This window comes from Natrix helvetica, assembly GCF_964273705.1.
Source record: "Natrix helvetica genome assembly, chromosome: 5".
NCBI lineage: Eukaryota > Metazoa > Chordata > Lepidosauria > Squamata > Natricidae > Natrix > Natrix helvetica.
In genome coordinates, this window is record NC_138551.1 from 70,231,764 (window position 1) to 70,259,263 (window position 27,500).

General features: G+C 35.3%; 1 protein-coding gene across 1 annotated transcript in view; it reads right to left on the minus strand.

Moving 5' to 3' along the window:
- EBF3 (EBF transcription factor 3) overlaps positions 1-27,500 on the minus strand; it is a 193,383-nt gene that overhangs the window by 25,316 nt on the left and 140,567 nt on the right. The window contains 1 exon segment of the mRNA XM_081954292.1: positions 284-372. Coding sequence (XP_081810418.1) covers positions 284-372 — 89 coding nt within the window.

Below are 27,500 nucleotides of genomic sequence, written 5' to 3' on the forward strand. Positions count from 1 at the left end.
GTATCAGAAAATCCATTCCCTCTTTTAATAAAACCAGTCAGCAGACATTATGTACACCCTCAACAAATGTCTGTAACAGGCATGAATAGGTGTGTGTGTATGTGTATGTATGTATGTATGTATGTATGTATGTATGTATGTATTTATGTATAAATAATATAATATAAATGGCAATATGCCATTTTCCTACATTTTATTTATTGCAACTCTCAATTTTGCCATGCCTGATCATATATGTGATGAGAATAAATGCACTGAAACTTGTAAACACGAAGTGACTAACCTTTGGTAACCGTTCTGGATCACCTGGATGCCGTGGAATGACTTTCTGCAATCTCTGGAATCCATAGTCTATTGTTGGTTCATTAAGGGCTGAAAAATGGACAGAACAATGTATCAGTCTGGCGATTAGTTGTTAGCAAACATATGCAAAGGACAGGCTGACTAAACCCTTGCAGTTTAATTTCTTGGGACTCATTTTCCGGACTCTTCTTGTTTTCACTCGTGGAGAGTATTCCTTCTGTCCATAATTAGAAGGGAAGAATTGCAAACGAAAATGCATAATGCAAAAAAAAAAAAAGATTAAAATGGTTGGCACAGTAACAAAAGTTACAGGTCTTAAAGCCATATATAGCAATCACCAGAGTCACAATATGATGTCTGCATCATGCTCCATTTTCTATACAGTCTGTGAATTTATGGGAAACTGGCAATTATGACATATGTCCAGCTATTGCTTGCTTCAGATTTATCCCTGTGGTCCTTTTTTGTCTAGCATATTGCCTGAGCACAAACCAGGCAGGAGAAGCACTTAATCTTGCAAAGCTTTAATAATCTGTGAATGGCTGACTACAGACTGATGTAGAGCACTATCATTCTACAGCTGCAAACCACTAGCCTCACAAAATTGCAGGCCACAAATAGTAATTAATCTTTTTATCCCTCAAATTGTAATTTTGACTATGAACTGTGCTTGGTCATAAATCAGCAGCACATGCTGCTGTGTACAGTGCATGAATCATGAATCTGACTCAGTTAGACTGCACACATTGTGTTTAACAAGCTTTGCAAGGAGTCATAGGGCTTTATTATAGCTCTGCCTGACTCAAACAAAAACTGAGCCTGGAGGCCCAACGACTCGAGTTAAGATGAAAATACTTATTAGAGTATATTACTTCTTGATGTAGATATCGTTTTTAACAGAGTAACTGCATGGTGCATGGCGCTACATAAATCAATGGGACTAATAAGAACTGCCTCCATCTATTCATTACTCAGCATAGAAGTCAGACCATCACTCATTAGTCAGCATGTAATTTGATGATTAACACCAAATATCTCAGCAGGTTTGCTAAGCAGAAGCGATGGCAAAAAATAAAAATAAAAAGCTTACAATTTACTAGTGCGTTCATACATCCTGAAGGGGTTTTGTTTTGTTTTGTTTTTCAAAATAATTGGCTCATATTATTATTAAGTGCTTTTGGGGTTTTTTAACATAAACATACAATAGTACATCTCATAATCAATGCATGGAAGCTTCCACAACAAGCACTCAATAAACATAGCAGAAAGTTGAAGACTGCAATATGATTTGACATTCCATCATGCATCCCGGAGACAAAGGTCCACATAGGAATGTGAAGTAAGACATTTTCTTGTTAATAAAGCATTGATCCGATGTATTGATTTTACATGACATGGCTTTTGCTGGGATTTCACCCTCCTTTTTCTTTGCAAATAGTAAAGCTCTTCAAAATGCTTTGGCGTCTGTGACATGGCAAAATTTCTAACTCTCTGTGATGTAAATTCTATATGTGTAAAACCACTTCATAATCAGACCATTAATCATCAGAAGCTGTCAGCACTGACTTTGGGGACAATTTGTCATGTCTTTGCCTGGTCCTATACTAGTGTGTCAGGCAGAAGCCAAGAATGTTGGGACAGATGACGGCCTTGCATAGCCTCACAAAATGACTTGCTGGCGAATTATAAAAGATTAAATATAGAGTTACTGTTCCCAGTTAGAGAACAAAAAGGGGAGTAGCAGTCGGTGCTCGCATAACAGATCAGAGATGTGGTTGCTTCTTCAACTTTCCGGCTAATCGCTATGGCTGTTTGACTTCATGAAAGGTCTGATAGAAGGTGATCAGAAAAAGATAGATGGCCAACCTCAATTGATTTCATGCAGATATAACTGACAGGTGATGGGGGCTTTGATGCAAGCTTTCAAAAGCTTTATGACTTATAATAACCATAGATTTCTATGCTAGGAATCACACCTCCAAATGTTTTGTTTCAATTTATATTATCAACCGTGCAGCCATAAAAGAATTTGAAGTTCTACAGATATAATTTGCAAAACTAGACTAGCACTAGAAGACAATGATTATAAAACCTGACGAATGGAAGAACATTGTTCTGCCTAAAGTAATAATTAGTACATTGTCCTTTCGTAATATGTAGAATTCCACATCTTTCATATGATAAATGTACAGTATTCCAAGCAGAATTCAAACTCACGTGTATATCAGGACATTATGTACATGCATACATTTGCATGTGAGAATGAGGAAAGAGTGCCCCTCTCTATAAATTATGATAAAGCTGTTTTGTATCTTTGAGCTTCTGATAAGTGGGCATTGGGTTATTCAGTTTCCCTCTGCACTTCAAAGAACAGTCGGCAATATGCAGAACAGATCGACTAATAATGGTCTAAATCCACCTTGACTCCTACCCTACTCTTATTTGAAGTTCTAGCAGCTCTGGCCTTCAGCCTGCAATGAAGGGAAAGCAGAGCACTTATGCACAAGATCTATCACCTTCTTTCCTGGAAAAAAAAATGAGGACTAGGAGAGACTTTCCTGGCAAAATCCACAACTAGAGGAGAAAACAGAAGACCTTTTGCACACCTTTAATAAATCCTTGGTGTGTCGCGTTTACAATCTGAGAGTCCAGCAGAGGCAGGGCAAAGCATTGGCACGTCCCAGTCACCGAGCACCGAGCCAGGCCAATCAATACCACTTTCCTGTTTTAGAACTGGGTAATTATGAGGTGGAGAGATTGCCTGACCTTTCACCTGCACTGCATTACTTTGCTGATATTAAGATAAATTGCCTGATTTTGGGTAAACATATGCTGCAATTCAAACTGTCAGCACTGGTTTGCTCAGGGATAATTTGTATTGATCTCCCAGCTTCTTCCCAATTTTGCTTACTGACCTCGTGGATAATTAGAGAAGGAGCCTTGGTAAGCTAAAGTCAGGGACGAAGAAGAAATATGAAGAGAAATAAAGCAAATTTGTGTAATGTTAATATTGGTGTTCTTTATTCTAAGTCCTTTACATCTGCCAGCATCCTGATGGCTGAGAATTAATGTACTTGGCACTTGGGTAATTTATTCGAAGAAATTATCTAGTGCTAGTCCCCCTTGCTCAGCAGAAGAAAATGTGCAAAATTTAAACATTGCTTCAAAGACAACAAAAATGTAAACATTTGGCTTTATCCAAGATAGAAAACAAACAAGTTTCCAGATGTTGCCAATTCACAGTTTTCATTATAGACCTGTTTGGTATGGTATCTGTCTTTAGATATGCAGTAGAATAAATAATTAGTACTGGTAATTTGTCCTGAATGCAAATTTTACTAAAATAGACTGGTGGATGTAAAAGAGATGAATGGATGGGCAAAATTATATCATTTAAGATATGTCAGATTACAAGTCTGTTGTATCAAAAGTCATAAAACAAGTCTCCCTTGTGAAATATCTCTTTATTAACCATGCCATAAGATATTAACATTCCTCATTTAGTGGAGGGCCTTTTATCTGTTTCAAATACATTATTCGTCCTTTTAGAGATAAACTGTATTAATATCCATTTGAGTAGGCTACTGCGGCCTAATGCATAGTAATTTTTGTTGGAGAGCTTTTATTTTAGAATAAGAAAATTACACAGCAATAAAAACTGAATGAATAAGAAGCCAGACTAGCAGGGAATTACATTCCATGCCAAATGAGGCAAGCAATCAGACAACCTCTGAAAAGGCCAGATATCCAGTTCTCATACACAGGCCAATATCCAGAGTAGGTCATACAAATAGGGTCTGACATGACCAAATGTGCTCAATGATTCTTACATGCAGAACTAGCCCTACAGCTCAAGGAGAATACATATTTAAATACATTTGAGTGCACTGGAGTTAATCTTGTTACTTTACATGCATTAAAGTCATAACAGAAGAAACATTCTAAATATTTAAGTCATTCCAGTGTACTGAGGGATTAATCATACCACAATTTATAAAATTTTAACAGTCTGTGATGTCAGTTCAACTTGGGATTGCTGAAGCTAATGTGGCAGCAGAAAATGGTATCAGACTCTCAGCTTGCAGCTGTGACCAGAAAATCTCAAATCTGCCTGCCACAATTAGAAACGTACCAATGGGCAGAATTCCGTGGAATTTTTCTTTCTTGTGACATACCCAGTTTCGGTTTTCATTTGATGGGTTAACCTCCTTTGTCAGCTAGTTCTACTTGAAGATCTGCATTAATATCTAAAACTTAAGCATGTCTGTAACTATGATATTACGCCTGATTTCTATATCCATTTAGAACTATACATAATTAAATTATGGTGACAGAATGTACAAATGTGTTATATGCACTGAAATCCAAATATCTTCAACTAGAAACAGTCAGTAATTTGGATGCTGTTAAAATAAAGGATTATAAAAAGGTGGAAGAAAACAGGAGGGGGGGTTATAGTGACGTTACAGGGGACACAAGTATTTATAGATACAGAGACAAATAGTTGGAACAGAGTAGAAGAAGCTGCCAGGAAGCAGTATGATACTATTAGTGACTGGTGTAAGCTTTACAAATATATTATAAGACCACCTGCAGACTTATTTGTAAGAAGCAACAACAACTTAATAACAAGCTATTCTGGGATAATTTCCATTAATAGTTACACACCTAATTTTCAGTATCACTGCTCTCATCTTGTGTAGCTAGGCCTCAGGGTTTACCCCTGCCTGCACCAATACCATGTCTAAATGTAAAAGGAAAAAGATCAACGCAAGATCTTTTGTGATAGCAATATTGGTGACTGATATTTGAGACCCTGAGAACCAAGCAGGGAGTTTAATGTCCTCTTTATTTTAAAAAAATCTGCAATATTCACAGGCATTGTTTTTTTTTTTTTAATATCATCATGATTCGTCTAAACAGTAGCTAAAGATGATACAGAAGCAAGCATTTTTCATAATCTACCATCCTATGGTAAGTTTTGAAAAAGGGAAGGTTGGTAATAAGGAGTTCAGATTTGGTACAAAAAAAATGTATTTCTGACTGAAAACCTTGGGTACAATAATAAAAAACAGGAAGACATTCATTTGCTTAATTCCAGCTGCTGGTTTCAGCTTTTAAATGAGTTTCAGTTTCATTTCAATAATGATCATCTTCCTGTAACTTCCCAATCGTGCATTTGTCATAATGCAGTAATTTTCTAGCTACAAACAGATCCACATAATGAGGCAGTTTTTCACATTAGCAGCATAACTACATAATAAGAACATCTGCAGTTCCTTTTCTGAAGAACAAGAAAGAGCTTCAGCTAAACCATGGGGGATTGTTAAATAAGATATACTATATTTTACTAGCAGGGACACCTATACCCTGCCTTAACAGACTGCAAGTCTTCAATGTGCCTGAATGAACACAGGTTGTAATGTGTAAAAATTAAATAAAGTAAAATTAAATTGCTCAATACAGAGACATTCCTCTAGAGGGTGTTAGTGATTTCAGTGACAAAGTGCTATTTGCTGACAAGTAGTTTACACATTAACCAGCTGAATCCAATGGGGAAACATGCCAATAGCAATTATATCACCTTGAGGTTATTAAATGTCCTACTGATAAGTAACTAGGTGAACTTGACCAGGTGATAAAGACTGCTGTGAGTAAATGATTGTGCAGTGAAGAATGTCTCTTAGTCCTGCTGTTTCTCCAGATAGCTTTTCTTTCAAAAAAGAACTGTATACAAAGTTGCATTAAAAATGTGTGGTCACAGAAGGCAAAATTGATATTTAACTCCCTACTGAATACTCCATCCCTATCAGAACACCTTCATCATCTCACCTCAAAAACATTATACAAAGTCTGCAAATGCCCGTTTCTCCGTTTTTAAAATGATGGTAAGTTCACCACTTTATCATCAACTGTCTCTACCAAGTGAATTTCATCTATAAGAAATTCAGATGCCTGGGAAATTAAAATTTCAAAGATCTGCTGCAAAAAAAAAATCAATGGGTAGAGATCAATGCTCATAGAAATTTCATGAACTTTGAACTGATATGGGCATGATGATGAGAAGTGGTTGGAATTTCTGGTTGCTGATTGTTCTTCACACAGATGAAAAGCAGCCCATGGTGTCATGAAGAAGTATACATTTGAGAAGGGTTTTCGCTTTAATATTTTTGTCAGACAAAAAATTAATGCTAGTCTATTACAGTAACAAGCCCGAATAATAATAATAATAAAAGCCAGCCTTTCTGATGTGAGTTCGAGTACCACCACTTCTTAAGAGCACCTAATGCTTTGCACATTAACGCAGCAAATAAATGAAATCTGTTCCCTTTGCAGCCGATTGCAGGTGCAAATTAATATTGTAAAATGAAGATCAATACATGGACAGGGCAAAATCAATAGTGGCTAAATTATTGCTGCATTTTCCTCCTCATTCAAGATGAGTTGTGTTTTCCTCTCAAAGTCAATACTTCGCAGCTTTTCTCATTAATTTCTCAATAAATTTGGCAATGAATTTCAATCACAGTACTCGGCTGAGAGAGCCAAGCTTTGTGGGATGCATAGGAAACACAAAGGCATGGAAGGGTTGAGCACATCATTCATCAGAAGTCTCTCTTGTTTGTTGAAGCAGGACCAATATCCCTGGATTGCTAAAGGCATTCTGCATACTGAAGTTTTATCTGTCCCTACTAAGAGCCTAGAACAATTTTAGTCAAAGGCAAGGCTATGCATACTTATACCCATTGTAACCTGGGCTTGCGCCAGAGATGGTATTCTATTTTCCTCACTACCAGTTCGGTAGCTGGAGCATGCACGTCTGGGCATGTGCAGAAGGTCCTTGATAATGTCAGGGGGCGGAGCTTCGCACCACCACCACTACCAGTTCAGCCAAACTGCCGCACACCGGCAGCATACCACCTCTGGCTTGTGCATATGTAGCTTTATGTAGTTTTTCAAGTTGTCTTTTTTAAAATACAATGTTTGCATGAAAAACATTGAAGTCAATCCGAATCAATCATCCACCATCTCCTTGTTCATGTAGTGTTTTTGGCAACACCAAGGAAGTGCTTTGGCGTCTGCTTACATCTTTGTCTAGCCTACAGCCTGGTGGTTCTAGGCAATGTTTCATGTATCACCCAACTACTAACCAAGTCCAACTCTGCTTAGCTTTTTTAGATTAGTCAAGAGTGATAGATGGTGCTACTTAGCTTGGTTTCACTCAACCAACTTTATTTGTTTCAACCTAAGGATCTAGGGAACTGCCTCAACTTTCAGGATAGCATTTCTTCTGAACAAAAGATAGGAATATACTTTGCTCCAATGGCGAAGAGATATTTGGTGTCTTCGAATGACTTTTTTTTTTAATTGAGATGATCAGCCTGCTGCAATGTCAGGCTTTTGTGATTTTACTGTGTGTTATTTTTATTTTCGCTAAAATGAAAAACAAACTGGTCCTTCAATCTTTTCTTCTTAAATTTCTTAGCAGTCCCTTTTCCATACATCATGAGCATCAAATATTATTCACCTGTCAACTTCATATAAAAGTAGTCAAAGAAAATCGGAAACCTGTTTGATGTTCAATGGGAGTATTTATAAATTCAATGGCTATTTTCCATTTTATTGAAAAGGTCAGACCACAAAAACATTATGCCCATCAATTGTTTTCATGATATTCCTTCCACAATAGCCCACAGCTTAACTGGGCAAAACCTAAATTCATAGAGAAGGAGAAGCAGATAAACAACTGTTTGTCCAAGAGATTAAGACATCTAGCCCGCATTAAATTACCATTTAAAAATAAGGAAGAGGAAAATTGCAGAAAGAGAAATTCCTGTGGTTTGAGTCAAGATGCCAGAATCAATCTGGAGACCTTTTAGTAGTATTCTGATTTCTAAGATCAGATTGTAATTCTTAATTCATGTCCAAATTGGAATTAATGGAACTGTATCTATCTTTCTTCCTAAAAGCAGCAATTCATTTTTCTTCCCACAAATAAACGTCAAAACTTTGATTTGATTAATACAGTATCAATGACAAAGCTCTCCTAAGAAGCCAAAAGTATGTTACTTTAAATGCATTTTTTGTAGTTATACATTCTTATTCTTCTGTTAAGGGGAATGGATATGTGTATAGGGCATAAGAATAGCAGTTATCCTAGAAGAGGTGTTTCTAATTGGAGAGGTATTTGTGTTTTTGAAAAAAAAATACCTACAAATCCTGATATTATCAAATACTGCAGGACAAAGTAAAAATGAGAAAGATTCTCCTTTGTGCCTCCCTGATGATAGAATGCTGAAAAGTAAATGCTTTTCCACTTGGACAAAGAGTATCAAACTCCAATGTAGTTTTCATAGATAAGATGTTCATGGCTCAATTTAGTTCTGTGGTACAAACAGGACAAGCAGACTTTTTAAGCAGCTCTGCTAGGGTGCTGGCAAAGAGAAGAGAACAAAAGAAGAGAAGACTTCCAGCCATTAAGCAGAAAGAAACAAAATCCCAAATGGCTTTTCTGTGTTATTTTAAAAAAAAATGGGCTCGCGATTTAGATCTATGAGAATTTCAATCCAAACTAGAAAGATGCTATTTTTGCATCAGCCTCTATAGGTCATTCACTAATTGCAGAGAAGGAAGCAGCAGCAAGTGTAATGGAGGAGCAGGTTTCCACTTAGGCCACAGAAAGTAAAGCTTTCCAAACAGATGGCAAATGTCCACAACAGCTGCCTGGATGCTGCAGACAGTGTCGGAGGCTGTGCCCTGGAGCTAATCAGTAAACTGAAATTTATCAGCTCTCTAAATTCAAGAAAATCTTATGCAACACTAAATGGTAGAATGTTACTAACGTCCATTCAATAGATAATAATGATAGGAGGGATGGGGGGTGGGGAGAGATAAAGAGCACAAAATGGTTTATATATTAAATATAATGGTTTATTATATTAAAGGTTTATTAATAGTTAGCTCGTGACTTATTAAATATTACAGTTGGGATTTTTTTAAAAATGAATAGATTTCATTCTGTATTATGCATAAATACATATTATGCTATAATATGTAGCACATTTTAAGAGCTTTCTTCACCATACCCCAGAATGGCAGATTCTAATCTTTAAAAAAGCTAAAAAGATCCCTTCAACACTACAGTTCTTGATGAAGAAATGTTCCTTAGATGTTATATGATAGCTTTTGCCTCTATAGGTTTCTCGGTTTCTGTAGGATGCGGCGCAATTTAATGCCATGCACTGTGCCAGCTACTCCACATGAAATTCTTATTTGATATTGTGGGAATAACAATTAAGACAAGATATGCTTGGAATTCTGTTGCAACAAATTTGGCTGTTCTGCTTCTATCCTGGTAAGACAGCTGCAAGATGCACAAATCCAGGCTGCTATTGATGAACTACACAAAAAAGGTCTATGATGGGGAAAGGGTTTGAATTAGTTACATGTTAATTCTGGACAATGCCAGAAGGAAAATATAGAGGCTAGCATTTTATAAACATGCCAAACTTTGTTTTAAAAATGAAAGAAGCCGTCCTTCTTAAAACTTTGACTGTAAGTCAATCCATCTCCTACCCTTGGGTCTGATCTGATGAATTTTTAATCTGATTAACTTTTAGTTAAATAAATTTGAGTACAAAATGGAGTGGCCTTAACCTATCTGATAAATCCCTAGTTGAGAACCGAGGATTTGTTGCCAAAGACCCAGACTGCAATGATATGCTGATGAGGTAATGGAGGAGGAGATACCGACATCTGCAGCCCCATCAACTTGGAATATTATCTGTGTGGTCTCGGATCTCTCTAAGAAAGCAAAGTAGAAAGTGAAAAAAAGTCATGCTGCTGCCAAGACACAACATCTGGCAGTAAACCTGGGAATAATGGACTTTTGTAAAGATGCAGTAGTTTAGTCTCACACACATAGCTTTTCAGATCCAATTAATATATCAATAACATTTCTTAGATTAGACAAACTTGATGGTGGATATTTTTTTACCAGGGTGATAACTTGGAAAGCAATATAGCAGAGGCCTCTGGTCATTATTTTCCAGGTTATGCTCTTAAATGTGTTATATAGAAAGAGCCCAGCATACAAATATGCCAGGTTTCAGGAAACTGTTCCTGAAAGTTGCCTAGGAAAGAAATCCTTTCCTTTGTTTTTAAGATTCATTCAACCCCAGTAAACATTAACTTGAGCTATATGGTAAATATCATGCTGCTCTGCTTATGTCCACTCGGTATCCATGTGAATAAGCCTAACACAGGGAGTATTAACCTAAAAGTGAATTGGATTTGCTGGTAAGACAGTCAACAGAAGCAGAAATTCCAAGTATGCCTGATAAAACTGGAGCAATAATCTAAAACATTGATAGCTATAAAATTGGAACAATCATTTAAAACATTGATAGCTATAAATAGTCCCAGGGGAATACTTCGTGTCTGGATTCTAATGCTCATTTGAAAGAGGCATAGGTTTCTATCACTTTTCCCTATTCCACAGAGGATTGTTTAGACTAAAGACATTCTAGACTCTTGGATCAGATATGACAAGGACAATTCCAATACCCTTGGTTCTTCTGCCTTATGCAAAGTAAGATGATATAGTTCAGACTAGACCTTCTAGATTTCATTTCCCTGAATATTATTTATTTGTTCCAGATTTCTTTCAATTAGCAGTCTAGACATTGACCAGGGATTTTAACATTCAAGTTACCTTCTAGATGCTATGCTGTTGTTCTGAGATCAATTAATAGTGAGCAAGACAAGAGTACATGTTGGATTCTTTAAGAAAGGGCTGTTTTGGAAGCTGCCCAAATAATCTTTTTTGTTTTCTGGAATTAAGTGATATTTTATTAACATATCATGTGTATTAACATGTTTCTTAAATTTTACAGTGGAATCAGAAGACTATATCACTTCAGAATATAAAGTGGATCATTTCCTTGAAAAATACCTTTTTTAACATCTCACATCTCGAAAATGTGCTAATAATGTGAAATTGAAAGTTAATACATAGGATTTCCACAGGAAGAGAAAATCTTATGTCCTTGATTATTTCCTTAAAAGATTATTTCTTTTTTTAGGGACAGAATCTGTCAGGTAGGTAGCAATTTATAAAGCTATACGTCAAAACATTTAAATATTATTTAAAGTAACATTATCCCTTGAAGGAGCAATGACACTGCATGTAGTGATATTCTTAAAATTATTTTCAAAAGGTTGCTGGGCCTCTTTCGCATTGCTGTGATGGATATTTCATTGTTTTTTTATCCTAGTGTTAGAAGAAAAAGAGCAATAAAGGAATGGAAAACTCTAAATGAGCAAACAAAAGCAATAGCACTTAGACTTATATACCACTTCAGACTGTTTTACAGCCTTCTCTAAGCAGTTTACAGAGTGTCAGCATATTACCCACAAAAATGTCAGTAAAACCAATATTTTACTGACCTCAGAAGGATGGAAGGCTGAATCAACCTTGAGCCGGTCAGGATCAAACTCCTGGCAGTTGGCAGAGTCAGCCTGCAATACTGCATTATAATCACCAACCTGCACCACCATGGTTCTTGCATATGACTGAAGGCTGCTATCATATTAGAGATGGCATTTTGCAGCCTGTGGATCTCATACCTCCCGATTAGGCTATAGAAATTCAGCTACTAATGATTGTTGGCACAATTATGAGCCTCAATACACTTATTTTACAATGCTACATCCCCAAATAAGAAGTGGGGAGAAGTCACAAAATGTTCAGTCTCAAAACTCAGTCACATCTCTGAAAACACAGAATACTCAGTCTTCTGCAACTTTCAGGGAAAAATAAAACCTCTAGCTTGAAAAAGATCCCCTTCCTACTCAGATCCAAATTTACTGCAAACTTGATTTCTTGAAAGTTAACTTATGTAACTCAGAGGTTTTGTTTTTGTTTTTGTTTTGCAAATGCAGATTTTCCACTTTTATAAACTATAAAAAGCATGAAGTGGCCCTAAACCTCTACAATCAAACTCTGATTCTAATATTATGTTGAATTGGCTTGGTATAAAACTTTGGATGGCTTGACGTCAACTTAATGGAAAGTCACCACTGACACATGGGTAGTGTTATTTCACTATAGAGTAAGAGACTGCAGATAGAAAGCTTAGTCAGGATCAATTTCATTTGATAAATTTATTTTAATGTTAATTAATAAAGCGACTTTAATACGAATTGCATCATCTCTATATCCAGGCTCACATTTCTTTATTCTATTTGCTTGAGCTCTTAGCCTTGGGCTTTTCCTAACTAGGTGGGCTCCCAAGTTATGATTGTAGTCAGAGAAACTTTTCACCAGCTCCATCTGCTGAAAAGGCTACAAAAGCACTTGAGGAATTCAGATTTATATTTTCATTACTCTGAGACTGCTCTTGATGCCTCTTGAGCTTTAGCTTATACAGAATTCAGCAATCCTACTGAATTATACTTTGGTGGCATTATACTTTGGTATTAGAACTGACTTCATATGGTTTTCCGAGAACTATTCAAGGTGGCAGAGTTTTAATTTATGCCATTCCAATTGTTACACTGCATTGCAATCTCTTGAGAAAAAAATGAAAGCCTTCATTTTCTGAAACAATCCAGAAACCAAAGATTCACATATAAGTATTTCTTTGATTTCCATGAAGTTTTGCTAATAACGCCTAAGCTTCTTCTTTAAAAAGATATTATCCCCCCCCCCCCAAATACCCCTCCTTGCTTGGCTTTTATAGTTAAATGAATTATTGACACTAGAGAACAAAAAATTGTTTGTTAAAATGTGCAAATTAACGATTCGCTCCTAATCGTTCTAATGCTGAAATTAACTAGATATGATTGTTTGTTTAGGACTACATCAATTTTAAATAAATCTGACCTGGTTTCAAACCCCTTATTCCCCTCAAAAATTACATAGACAACATTGCTGAATTTGCTACTTGCTTTGAATCCTTGAGGCTTACTGTGCAATTATAAAAACATTTAAGTATGAGAATGCTAGAATCTGATGAAAAATTCCTGCATTGTCCCATGAGTTATGAGACTACTCATGTTGGCAATGTATTTAGGGCACTTGACTTCCAATATGATATATGTAGGTACTTAACTAGTGAACCAAAGTCCAATAGACAGATGACGGAAGTTTTCGAAATCATTTGTTATTAGAATGTTCTGTTCCTTCCATCATATCAATCGTATTACAGGTAGTCCTCAACTTACAACTATTCATCTAATGACCATTCAAACTTACAATGGCACCGAGACCGTTTCTCACCCTTATGAATATTGCTGCATCCCTATGTCACATGATCAAAATTCAAGTGCTTGGCAACTGGCATGTATTTATGACAGTTGCACTGTCCCAGGATCACGTGATCACCATTTTAATCTTCCTAGCCTGACTTCCGACCAGCAAAGTCAATGGTTTAAACCAGATTCACTTAATGACCATACGATGTATTTAATAAGTGTAGTGATTTGCTTAACAACGGTGGCAAAAAGTATCATAAAATGAGGCACAGCTCGAGTTAACAACTGCCTTGTTTAGCCACAGAAATTGTGAGCTCAATTGTGGCCGTAAGTCGAGCAATTATAGCTGTTTAGCAATTATAGCTTTTGAGCATAGATTGCTATAAAAGCTTGGTTTAAAAAAAAAAAAAACCTCTGCTTTTGGGCATAAACTTATTTGAGCCTTCCTCTCGACTTAACATTCTTTTAGTTTTGCCTATGTTAATAGTAATTTTTTCTCCATTAATTTTTACCCAATGAAGCCTATCTTTCAATAAATAGGATTCGGTGAGAAAACACATCTAAATAATATTTATTAGTTTTGTCATCTTGAATGAGCAATATTGATCCAAGTGACCATTTCAAATACTTAAGCCTGGCTTGGATGACATCCTCCAACTGGCCCTTATTATCCTGCTAAATTGGACTATGTCATGGGATATTTGAATAAGATAGCCTACTGATCTAAATCAGGGGTGAAAAAAAATGTCATCCTCCAGATGTTGCTTAATTACACCTTCATCATTGGCTATGCTGAGAAGCATAGTTTAGCAGGCATCTGGAAAGCCACAGATTCCTTACTCCCAAACTACATCAATAAGACTTTATCTATAGCAACAGCTGAGAACACCACAGTATGCTCTAACAGCAAAAATAACCCACTAATTTATGCACCAATCATTGGTGAATCTACAGTAGAATATCTTTAAACTTGATTCAGCAGACATGGAGTGCTTATATGGTTTTCGTTGTCACATACAGGTAGTCTTCAACGTACGGCTAGAATTGAGCCCAATATTCTTATTGCTAAGTGAAACATTTGTTAAGTGAATTTTGCCCCATTTACAACCTTTGGTGTCACGGTTGTTAAGTGAATCACTTGTTAAGCTAGTAACATGGTTGTTAAGTGAATCTTTCTTTGTAATTGACTTTGCTGGTCAGAAGTTTACAAAATGTGATCTGGGACACTGCAACCGTCGTAAATGTGAGTGAGTTGCTAAACATCCAATTTTTAATCGTGTGACTATGTGGATACTGCCATGGTTGTAAGTGTGAAATATGGTCATAAGTCACTTTTTTCTGTGCCTTTATAAATGGCCACTAAGTGAACTTTTGTAAGTCGATGACTACCTGTATACGTTGAAATTCTCAGTGTAATTAAAGGGATATTTATACACTAGTTTTTAGCAAATTGTCTAACAAAGATCTTTAGAACTTCAACCATAGATAAACCTATGCCTACAAATCAATCATATAGAATAATTCAACCTACATACAAAACATATACCATTTTGTACAAATAAGCATGTCTATCTCTTAGTTAGGGAAATGCAGTAAGTTAACATTCCTGTATATAGTACCTAAACAGATTATTTAGATTATATTTAACAGATTATAGTACCTAAACAGTATTATTTCTATATTCTAAAAAAAACCTGCAGAAGTTGCAATAGGAAATATTCAAATATGGCCAGTTTGAATGGTTCCCCACCTACTTAGGAATAAATTTGTTCATTGGACAGATGACAGAGCATTTCTACTTTTCTGAGTGTTGCTTGTGGATTTTCATTTTAAAAATGTAACAGTCCTTTAATATAACAAAAAAAATGGTTTGGCTTATATCAAAGAAATAAACCAAACAATAATCCAAAACCAAAAAAGCCACATGATACTACATAAAGGTATGGCATTGATAATGATGTTAAAACAATTTTAATGTTAGAGGATGTTTAAAACAGAATAATAGAAAATATTATCTAAAACCGTAAATGTTCATTTTGTGACATAAAAGTACAGCAAGTTAATATGTAGAAAAATATGGCATTTTGAGTGTACATTTCACTACGTACATTTGTCCTTTTATTAATATAACAAAGTATTTAATTCCTGTAATACTGAAATATGAATAGTATATCAAGTAAACAGTATGTTCTATTTTAAACATTAAATACTCCTAGGTGCTTTCCTAATTGAGATATATTTTAATAATGCAAACCTTAGTTGTGCTTGTCTGTCCTCATATTTGTGGCCTTATTTGGTGATACTCTTCCCAGGGGTACGATAGCTAAATATAGAGATTTCTGCTATCCTTTAAAGACTGAATTGCAGCATACTCTTTTATAGATATATTATGAAAAACAGGATTTTCCCCTTTGATTCATCTTAATTTGTAGTTCCTCCGATAGCATTCCTTTAAGTTATTTTGAATCTCATCTGATAGAGAAGTACGGTGATCTTGAAAATGCCACGGATTTCAATAATCAAATGCCTACCAAAGGTAATTCATGTATGGAAGCAAAGATCATGGAGTCAATATGTGATGAGTGGAACTGTTCTCCATTTTTACTACAATATTCAGAAGCTGGAGAATTACTTTTTAATTACATCCTGCAGTTGTATGTGCCTCTCCAATTAGCATTATATGAGGAAATTTAATCCAGATTGTCTTTATACAAAGTGAAATATAGAATGTAAATAACAGATAATGGTTATGGATACCTACAAGCACACTACTATTCCAATGCTTTAAACCAGGTTTCTAATATCAAATATTTTTTCCTTTTGTAAAAAAAAATCAGACAAACCAGAGTGAACAATAATAATATATCCTACTAACTGTGTCATATCTTCAATAAAATATAACAAACAACAATAAAACAAGTAGAAAGTTAAAAGAGAAAATGAACTATTAATAAAAAGTCCAACTAAATTATTGTGGTATATAAGTAACTGCTATTGCTATTGCTCATAAATGCCCAGATAAATAAATGAATCAATCAGACAATAATTGCAAATAAAGCTGATGACTCAAACATTTTTTGGGAAGAATAACCCAAAATCAGGAGGTAACCACAGAGAAGGTTTCATATCATTATTCAATACATTTCAGTATTGATAGTATAAAATAGGTCTCTCATTCAGTTGTTTCTTTGGATAACTGGACCCAAATCATTCAGTACATCGCAAATCATTAATAATGTTGTGTCAACCCAGAAATGAATGAATGAATGAATCTTGAAACAATGTTAATCTCTATCACTTATACCTGTTAGAATTCTTAAAGTTAAATTTCCAGATACCTTTCTCAAAGCCAGGCTAACTTAGACCTTATTATAAAATTTCTAGCAATATTATTGGAATATGAAAAAATATACTTATATGCAGAGAAGCTTTATTGGATTAAAGAAGTACACTTCTTCTAGATTTACTCATTTCCAGAAGATGCTATTTTTATTTATCTAAGATCTGACCCACCATCTTGTCTAGATTCAGATCAGTTTATTAGTCATTACCATCTACTTTACACATGCCTCCGTGGCCTCAGATGATACAGACTAGAGAAATGATTCAGATGTCATGTTACTTCTCTTTCCTAGATTTTTAGATCTTTATTTCTCATTTATTTCACAGAGATCAAAGATATACAACTTTAACTGGGCCAGAGGCTGTGTTTGGTCTTTAACCAGCATGTAAGTGACCGCTTTCCCAAAAACAGAGGATAAGATCAAGATAAAAGTTTAATTTTAATTCAGATAGATACATTTTATATTATTACCCTTCAGTCTTACATTGAATAATTTTTGCTTTATGTCTCATTAAAAAGTATAATTCGGTAGTAACTTTTGAAAATAGTTGGCCCTTAGTCCAAAACTTCAAAAAACCTTGTACAACTGTGAGATACTCAAAGTTTTGCCTTTTGTGCAGATGATCTTTAAAACAAAGTACTGCAATCTCAGACATGAGAAGTGATCTCCATTGGTGTTTAGGTTTTTAAGCATTTTATTATCTACAAAATTAAGGTACTTACTACTAACTTAAATAATTGAGAATAACTGTATGCATGCTGTATCTTATTTTTCTCCACTGTATATCTAAAAGACTGTATACTATTACTAATAGTTTGAATGTAACTAAAATATATATTCTACCTCAAGTGTAAACTATACAAGTACACTCACAATAACGTAAGTTAGATGTGCTGTTGTTGTCGTTATATTTTGGCAAACATTCTGCATTTATCAAAGTTATACAACAATGATTTTACTTTTTTTTTTTTAGAATTAGAACCTTTGTTTGTATTATTGCCATAGCTTTGTATGTAATATCACTATTACTTTTTATTTTCTCACATTGTGTTTAATATATTGGGGTTCTATTTATAGATACTTTTGGAAATATTTGGGGTATATATTGGGATATCTATTTATAGATACTTTTTATGTTTTTGTTCCCATTTAAAACAATTTCTGTACATTCCTTTTGCATTATTTTGATATTTAATTCATTTATGTACAATTTACATCATTTTACACTGATTTGTGTGTTTCAATAAACTATTTTTTGTTTTTTTAAATGCACTGAGATTGTCTTTGGAATTAAATATATCTGGAATACATTGCTTTCTTTTCCATTTTCTTTTATTTGGAGTGTCATGTAAGAACGACCTGAATTTAATAGCTCTAGAAATTATGCATTGGAAAAGTTTTATTTATATATTATCAGTTTAACTTTTTATTGACTCCCATAAAATTATATGGAAGAAAATCTATTATATGGAATATGTATGTGCTGGATATATAAACATATGTGTGCAAGTGTGTATGTGTACATGTATAGTGAATGTAAAACAGCGGCCCCCAACCTCTCCATGGACTGGTTCCATGGAGAGAGGTTTTCCCGTGGACCCGAAGGGGCATGGTTTCATATGCTGCCTGCATCCCGCGGATGATGCTTTGCTTGTTTGCAGGGCCCAGTGGCTGGCATGCTGCGGACCACTGCTGGTCCACAGAGTGGGGTTGGGGACTCCTGCTGTAAAACACCTCTGCCTCCCAATTTTCTTTTCTTTTATATATTGATTTATGCCATCAACTCTATGACATAAAATAAAGAATAAAGATAGAGATCTTGAAATGCAGAAAAATGTTTCTGGGACTCATTGTGAAAATAAATCTGTTCATTGCTATTTGAAATGTTTTTAAAACTTTTTTTTTCTTTAATTATATTTTTTTAAAAATTTTAATGAATATAATGGCCCAGGATGATACATATTGAATAAATACAACTGAAATGCTTTTTTTTTCTTTTACAAAATCATTATCCACATTCTAGTATATGATCTATCAGGTGAAATTGGTAATTCATCCTCATGCCTTCTTTAAATATATGTGTTATTAAACTCTCTGACTTGGAATACAATCCTATGACTAAATATCTATGGAGATTCTCAGTCATCTGAGTCCTGGTTGTCCCAAAAGTGCTTTTTCAAAAAGTAACTGAACTTTGTTTTTTCCCTTGAAGACGTTTATCTTCTCTTCAAAGAAGCTTCTTCAGTTCTGACTGAATTGTGGTGAATGCAAGGATTTATATTCCTCGCAGTCATCCACTCATTTCAGAATGCTGATAACCAGATGACTGCAAGGAATATGAACCCTTCCATTCCCACTGTTCAGTCAGAACTGAAGAAACTACTTGAATGAGAAGAGAAACGTCTTCTCAAAGGAAAAAAACAAAGAAAATCCAGTTGACTTCTGAAAAAGAACCTTTGGCCACCTATAACTAAATGTTCAGAACTGCCATAGTGACATATAGTTTTTACATAACTGTTTTTCTGCCAGCACTTTTGTAACTAGTATGCTCTAGAGCTGAAATACACACATCTTAAAGTTCCCAAGGTTGAGAAACACTACGTTTAGATGTTCCATTGTTCTTTACATGAGCCTTCTAAAAACAGCCCACAGAGGTTTTTAGCCAACAATGTTCTGTCATTGGTCTCTGCAGAAGGGAAAATCTGTTTTTCACAGCAGCCCGGAAATGCAATAAACTCCTATCAAATTAAGAAAAGAGTTATCTATCTTCAGTCTGTTAGAGAGAAGTAGGTGGGCCTGAAGGATGGACTTCAAAAATCAAGCAGCTGTCAGAAAACTCTTTCTTTTCTATCAGTCCACTTTTGCTTACATGTAATTCCTGATCACTTATGGATTACATGTGAGTTTGCACACTGCTCTTAAACTGGGTTGAATTCATACACATTGTGCATCTTATTATACATGTTTTTAATGGCAGGATGAATGGTCCCTTGATAAAAAAATATTATATTGAAATGAAATACATATTTCACAGATTTTTTTTGGAACTGCCACCATTATTATTATTTATAAATAACTCTAGGTGGCAATCGTACCTAATATTTCTTCCTCTTCCTATTTTATCTTCACAACAATCTTGTGAGGTGGGTTGGGCTGAAAGAGAGTGACTGGCCCAAAATCACCCAGCTGACTTTCATGCCTAAAGTGGGACTAGAACTCACAATCTCCTGGTTTTTAGCCTGAGGTCTTCACCATTAGACCAAACTGAGTCTATTTGGTGGTTCATGTGGATTGTTCCTTACCATTAACAAATCGTAGCTTTAGGATTACAATCTCTTTTTATTGCCTGATTCCCATCATTCACTACACCTCCTCTTCCTTATATGATTTGCAGTGAAAATAAAAAAAAATTCTGTACTCTAGGCATAAGGCAACTTTATCAACTTTATGAAGTCATAAGTCTGGAATATGTAGCTCTATATATGGTCAACCTGATACGGAAAGGAACATTCCTTAAATAACATATGGGTAGATTCACAAATCATTTTTTCCTACTTTGAGATCTGAGATGAGATTTGGACTGGTCCAATTTAGAACACAGTTATTGCCACTGAAATTCTTTCATAATGATGCTAAACAATATCTTGGTGGAATAATGTTATCTTAGAGCATTGGAAGGATTCAGTAGCAGCATTGAAAAGATGATTACATCACCACTACCCACTCCAAAGAAGTAAAAATGCTGACTCCAAAAATACATTTTCAGTATAGATAAAGGTTCCCCTCACACATATGTACGAGTCGTTCCTGACTTTAGGGGGCGGTGCTCATCTTTATTTCAGCCAAAGAGCCAGCGCTGTCCAAAGAAATCTCCATTGTCATGTGGCCAGCATGACTAAACGCTGAAGACGCACAGAACGCTGTTACCTTTCCACCAAAGATGGTTCCCATTTTTCTACTTGCACGTGGCGCTAAGGATTTGAACTGCTGAACTGCCGACCTTTCTGATCGATAAGCTCAATGTCTTAGCCACTGAGCCACTGTGTCCCTTTTCAGTATATATAAATTGAATGAGATACACACACACACACACACACACACATAAATATAAATATATGTGTGTGTTTGTGTGTATACATTTAAGTATATACATATTGAAAAGATGCGGTGGCTCAGTGGCTAAGACACTGAGTTTGTCCATCAGAAAGGTCAGCAGTTCGGAGATTTGAAACCCTAGCACCGCGTAATGGAGTGAGCTCCTGTTACTGCCAACCTAGCAGTTTGAAAGCATGTAAAAATGCAAGTAGAAAAATAGGAACCACCTTTGGTGGGAAGGTAACAGCGTTCCATGCACCTTTGGTGTTTAGTCATGCTGGCCAAATGACAATAGAGACGTCTTCGGACAATGCTGGCTCTTTGGCTTTGAAATGGAATTGAGCACTGCCCCCTAGAGTCGGGAGCCACTAGCACATATGTTTGAGGGGAACTTTATTGAAAAGACATTTTCTTTCATATGTCATATAAACTAAACATAAAGATGTAATCTAAGCAAAAAAAGTGACTTTGCATGCAACTAAATTTTAGTAGATATTAAATAGAAACAACTTTTTTTAGGAGGAAGAGGCAGAAATGAAGCCTTTGTTAGTGTTGATTTCCTCATTTATGGGGCCAGAGAAACAATAATTATGCCACGGTTCAGAAAATTTATCAGCTTCCCCTTTAACTGATGCTGCCACAATCTGGAGAAGTCGAGCCAGTTGTGATCAGACTTTGGTCATAGCTACTTGAAAAAATAAAATAAAATAAAGCACTTTCTGATGATAGACAAATGTGTCTTGTTAGCAACAGCCAAAAAGCGCTTGACTTGTACTAATAACAAAAAGGCCACGGTGGTCACCGTGGGTCTAAAGACGAAGCACCCTGTCACTGCCTTGGTTGGGAAATTAGCAAATAATGTTCCTTTTCTTTGATAAATGGATGACAGTTCTCTCTCACCAATCATTTTTTAACATTTTGATGCATGTCTATGATCCCGCCGGAGGAACAGAAAAGTTTACTGGCCCTCAATTTTCAGATGATGAATGGAACACTCTAAATGTGCGATTTCTGTATGAGGTATAGTTCATTTTAAGCACTTCGAGTAAATGGGTGTCACTGATTAGAACAAATAGTCTACTTGTGCAATAGCACAAATGGTATGTCTCATTCTTCTGGTCTCCTCTGAGACAGAAAAGAAGAGGGACAACAATGACCATGTAATACTTATTGGAACCACGGCTGTTTAAACTGAACAATTTTAGACGATCCAAACATCTAATCACTATGGCAGGTTACTAAAATCACTTCTTCTTAATGTTTGTTATTGGTCTAATTAAATGCTTATTGTGCTAAGAATCTAAAGCCACAAAAAAGACATCACTAAAGAGAATGATTTTTTTTCTCTTTCTGCTTCCATAAAATGTTTCAGGTTATACATGTCTTTTAAATTATAAAATGGTTGAAATCATTTTAAAAATCAAATTAGAACATAGATATAATCCTATAGGATGACATTATCTGGCCTACTTTCTTCCTGACAATTGGTATTAGTCCAACATCTGATAAATGAATGCCTAATCCCGTAAAAAGAGAATGCTTTTTTAAGCATAAAGAAAAAGTATATGCTGGCTCACAAATGTGAGCAAATCACTATTTGTGTTTTATTAATTATTTTTCACAATAGCAGAGCTCTTCTGTGGTAACGAACCATAATTGAATATGTACATGAAATGATCAGATGGTTTGAATTTAACTAAGGCATTAGCATTTAGTTTAGCATAGTAAAAATAGTATGATTTGTGGGAGGCAATTAACAATCATTTGCTCTGTGGATACAAGTAATTTGTTTAAAGAGCACTGACCTATGAGACAGCTAGTTTGTATTGGCTGTGATGGAAGGGAGCTATTGACTCTGAACACAGTGTAACAACCCCACTGGAAAAAAAAACCACACTGGAATTTACACAAAAGGTCCTTAAAACACTTAAAGCTTGAGATCTTTTCATAAGGTGAAGTGGGTTAAAATGATATAAACTAGCCAAAGTAGAATCAGAAAGGCAAAATATGGAACTTTCAAAGAAACAGCAATCACCTAGCTATAAAAATAAATTGTTTTCCATATTATTTTTGGGAAGAGTAATTTTTAGCCTATAAATATTATTTTGGTTAAGTGATTTTTTTCTAAGATTTCACAAGAAAGAAATAGAGTGTGTCCAGAAATAATTGTTGTTTTTTAGGTGAAAAGTATTACAGACCTAGAAAAAATAAATAAATAAGTTTTTTTTAAATGTATTCATTTATCATATGGTATAACTTCCCATCTCACATGAAGGTGACTCTGGACAGCAATCAACACTTAATTAAAATAAAACAATACATAAAAACGCAATTTAAAAATAACTATTAAAAACAAGAGAGAGTGATATTAGTCACATTAAGGTAACCATCACAAAATCTCCTCGGTGTCCTAAGACTTTCATAATCAGATCTTGAGGGACTTGAGGAATGTGAGAGGGCTGTAGCTAAACTCATTTCCAAGGTGAGAAGATTCCCTAAGGCAGGTGCCACAACAGAGAAGAAATCCACCTTTTGGGACCCGCCAAATGTAATTCCCTAGCAAATGGAATCCATAGCATGACTTGTCTGCCAAATAGTTCAGACCAATATTTGGTCTCTAACCTCTCTTGGATTTGTATTTAGAGTATGTGCGCTAAAAATTACATCCTGCATTACTATTAACTTCTTTATTTGAGCAAAAGTTAGCCAAACGAAGGAGAGGAAGTAGCCAAGATGAAAACAACCACCTAAACCAAGCCAAACTTAAAAAGTATTATCTGTTAACATTGACCTGTAGTTGTAACTGAAGTCAATACATTGTTAAGTTTTTCTTTTGTCTATAAGTTATGCAAAATTCACTGAATTTGAAAACAGTCATTCACTTTAAGAAAATAGTAACATGTATTCATCCAAGTAATTCAGTTTCATAAAGCTACCTGTATAATTATTTCCCACACTTTCAGCCGCGTGCTTAAAAATACTAACTGTAACGTAATTTCATTTAGGAGCATACAAATCACAATTTTGGTGTAATCAAATAACATTGCATGGCTTGTAATGTCATTAAAAAGTAACCTGATATATTTTGTGTAAGAACCGCCAATGACTACTAGCAAATAAAATGATGAATCAACCTTCAGAAAACTACTTAATTTGAATACACCAGGATTTTATTCTTTCAGGTAAGAACTATTTTAATTGTCATTAAACAAGCAAGTGATACATGACTTGACAAATATTAAAACAAGTACTACACTCAATTATTAATTTGCACTGTTCTCTTTTAAATGCAGCAAATATCTCATTAATTTAATTTTAGGTGCCCACCAGTTTATATTTTACAGTCTGGAAGGCAATTTACTAACTGGCAATTACATACAGAATGATTGTTAATTCTGCTCCTAAGTGCTAGCTGCTTGAAAACTGTTACGTCTCTCTCTAATTTCTGACCTTCTTACAACAAGGGTGAGGTACATTGGGAATAGCAAGGCCTAGCAGAGAAGAGTCGGACATGTCATTTGTGACTCATTCTTTTAATTCACCGTGCTAATCAACTGAACTGCCACAACCTCCCAAGGTAATTGTATCTTTACAATAGTTGAAAGCAGCAGGCTAAAAGGCATAGATAGATGGTGTAAGGGACCTTCCCATCCTTCTGAGAATCAGCGCAGCAACCATTCTCTACATGTGGCTCGTGGAGTCTGGGATTGTGGGGTGTTTTAAATTGGGTTGTTTTATATCAAAGCAGACGTATCATTTAAATGCCTCCACTTCTGTACTTTGGAAGCTTCTTTTGCACACTATACCCTTGTTTCGTTCTTCTGCAGCTTTATTACCCTTTTTTCCACCTCATGCTGAGAAGGTTAAATGTTAGAATGCCAAGCCAGACTGCAAGCATGGTGGGATACTGATGAGAACCAGATGCCCTGGAGATTCTAGCTCTCCCTCTTATGGGACTACATAATTTTCATATTGTGAAATACAGTGAAGTTTGGCTCAGTTTTCAGTGGTGAGTGTAATTTCCAATGATTATCTCATTGTCCCCATCAATTTCGGGGCAATACAAATCAGACTGAAGTTTCCAGGTCAGACAAGCTGTGACCTTACTCTTCCTCTTACTTTCTCTAGCCATGTAGTACCTGAGACGTGTAGTAACTTGTAGCTTTTTTTATTTGTAGGCTTCCAGAAAATTAATTGCAGCCAGAACGGTTTTAGTAACTTTGATTCTGAAATGTCATTCGTTCACATGTCCTATGACTTCTTGGCACAAAGAATACATTGACCAATATAAGAGTGTGGATTTTAAAACAGTGGCAAATTGTGAAAATTGCCATTAAAAAGTTACTAACTTAATTAATTTCATCTGCTAAGACTGGATTCTCATTAGTACATGCAAGAACGTCATTGGAACTACTCATTTAGTTTGGAACTTATTAATTGCTGCTTTTAAAAACAAAACAGTCCTACACAAACATACACACACACTACATACACAAACACATACACAAACATTGCTACTTAAATAGTAAACAGGGCTATTACTAGGTGGGGGAAATCAAAATTATTGCGTAACAGTCTAGAACTTGTAGTATCACACTTGCAATATTACACTTCTAATCTATATTAAGCCTGCTGCAGAAATTACAGTGAAATTTTCTCTCTCTCTTTCTCTCTCTCCCCCCCCTCTCTCTCATCATGTTGTCAACGTAACTATTTAAAAACTATAACAGCTAGATTATTTATTTAACTTTATGTTGGTCATTAACCAACACATAACAGTTAGGTTAAAAAGATCAAAATAAATGCTTTATGATTTATCTCTATGGAACTTTTTCAATAATCTACTGCTGCTATTTTCTCATGAGGTTGCCAGAAGGCTTTCAGGTAACTTACGGTTAGTTTATTGCACCTTAGATACAGTCAGTGGTGGGTTCATACTGGTTCGTACCGGTTTGACCAAATTGGTAGTGGTATGGCGGCCTGGGTCGCTGGAACCAGCAGTGACCCAAGTCTGCCACGCCCCCGAACCGATTCGCCGGTCGGAGCCGTCAGAGCCACCTTCTTGTTTTTTAGTTCTGCACATGCACAGAACAATTTTAATTGAACTGTGCATGTGCACGCAGAGTGCATCCAACGTGCGTGAGTAAAGGATGTGCGTGAGCAAGTGTGCGAGCGAACTGGCAGTAAAGCTGGGCAGAACTCAACCTTGGATACAGTACATATGCTTTTGAAGTCTAAGGTTCAGTCACTTCAGAAATATTTTTAGAAATGTAGGATTTAACTAAAAGCTATGCATAGACATTGGTTTCTAACCAGACTAATAGAGAAATGCTCCACCCTTTTGTATTTCCAGAATGAAATCACATGTGACTATGGAAGAAGCAAAAAATTTGCGTCAAAATGTTATCCTCCATAGTCATTTCTTGTTCCTTTTAGACACCTACATGTATGATTGACCTAAGCGATTATTCTTGGTTTTTATGATATGCACTTAATACTTAGACAATTCGTATTTAGCCTTTTTGCATATTTTTATCCATCATTTCTTTTAAATGTATGTTAAAACAAGAACCATGGACCATTTTGTAATTAACTCCAAATCTTTTCAAATGGGACATTTAGGGGGTGGGGGGAAGTACTATTTCAATATGTATTCAAACTTAGTATTAGTTTAAGATGAATGTATTATTGTAATCTATCTTGTGCATTTTTATTTGTCTTTTTATTCTAGTCCTACGCTTTATACAGAAACTATTGTTTTAATGAGTCTACCAACACTCTACAGGAATCATACGCATGATAAACAAATCAGCTGTGTTTTTCCCCTGGATTATGCATCCCCAAAAATACATATTTGGCTTAAAGATGGGGCTATCTATATGCCCCTATTGATGCCAAAGACTTTTTTTTCCAGGTCTGGTACCCTAAATATATCTAACATGGCATCATCATAATCAACGATTACTTCCTTTATGTTGGGTATTTGTCCATTACATATGTCTTTTTACAGATTTTTATTCAATTCTTTATTTAAGAATTCTAATGAAATATTTAGAAATGGTTCTTCACAAAACCCATTTCACATAAGTTCTGACCAACTCTCTGATTTACTTTTTGAAAACTTAAACATAATTTAAATACACATTAGTTAACATCATGCAGAATACTTCTCTTTTTCCACTATATAAATATTCTCATTTTCATCCTCCCCTCCTCTCTCACACACATACACATAGTACATTTAAATTTTCTCATAAACCTCTTAAACTGGGATAAATCTATCAGAGGCAGTTCAATTAATCTGGATCAAGTGACTGGATAATTTAAAATATGTAAGTGACACTTTTTTCATATTTCCAACTCTATTGGAAATATGATTTTAAGTTTTACATACCCAGATTTAATATTTCCCATGGCCATAGAAAGCTTACTAATAAAAAATATTTCTCCCACACACATACATACATACACAATTTACACAGATCAGTACAACTTATAAACCAT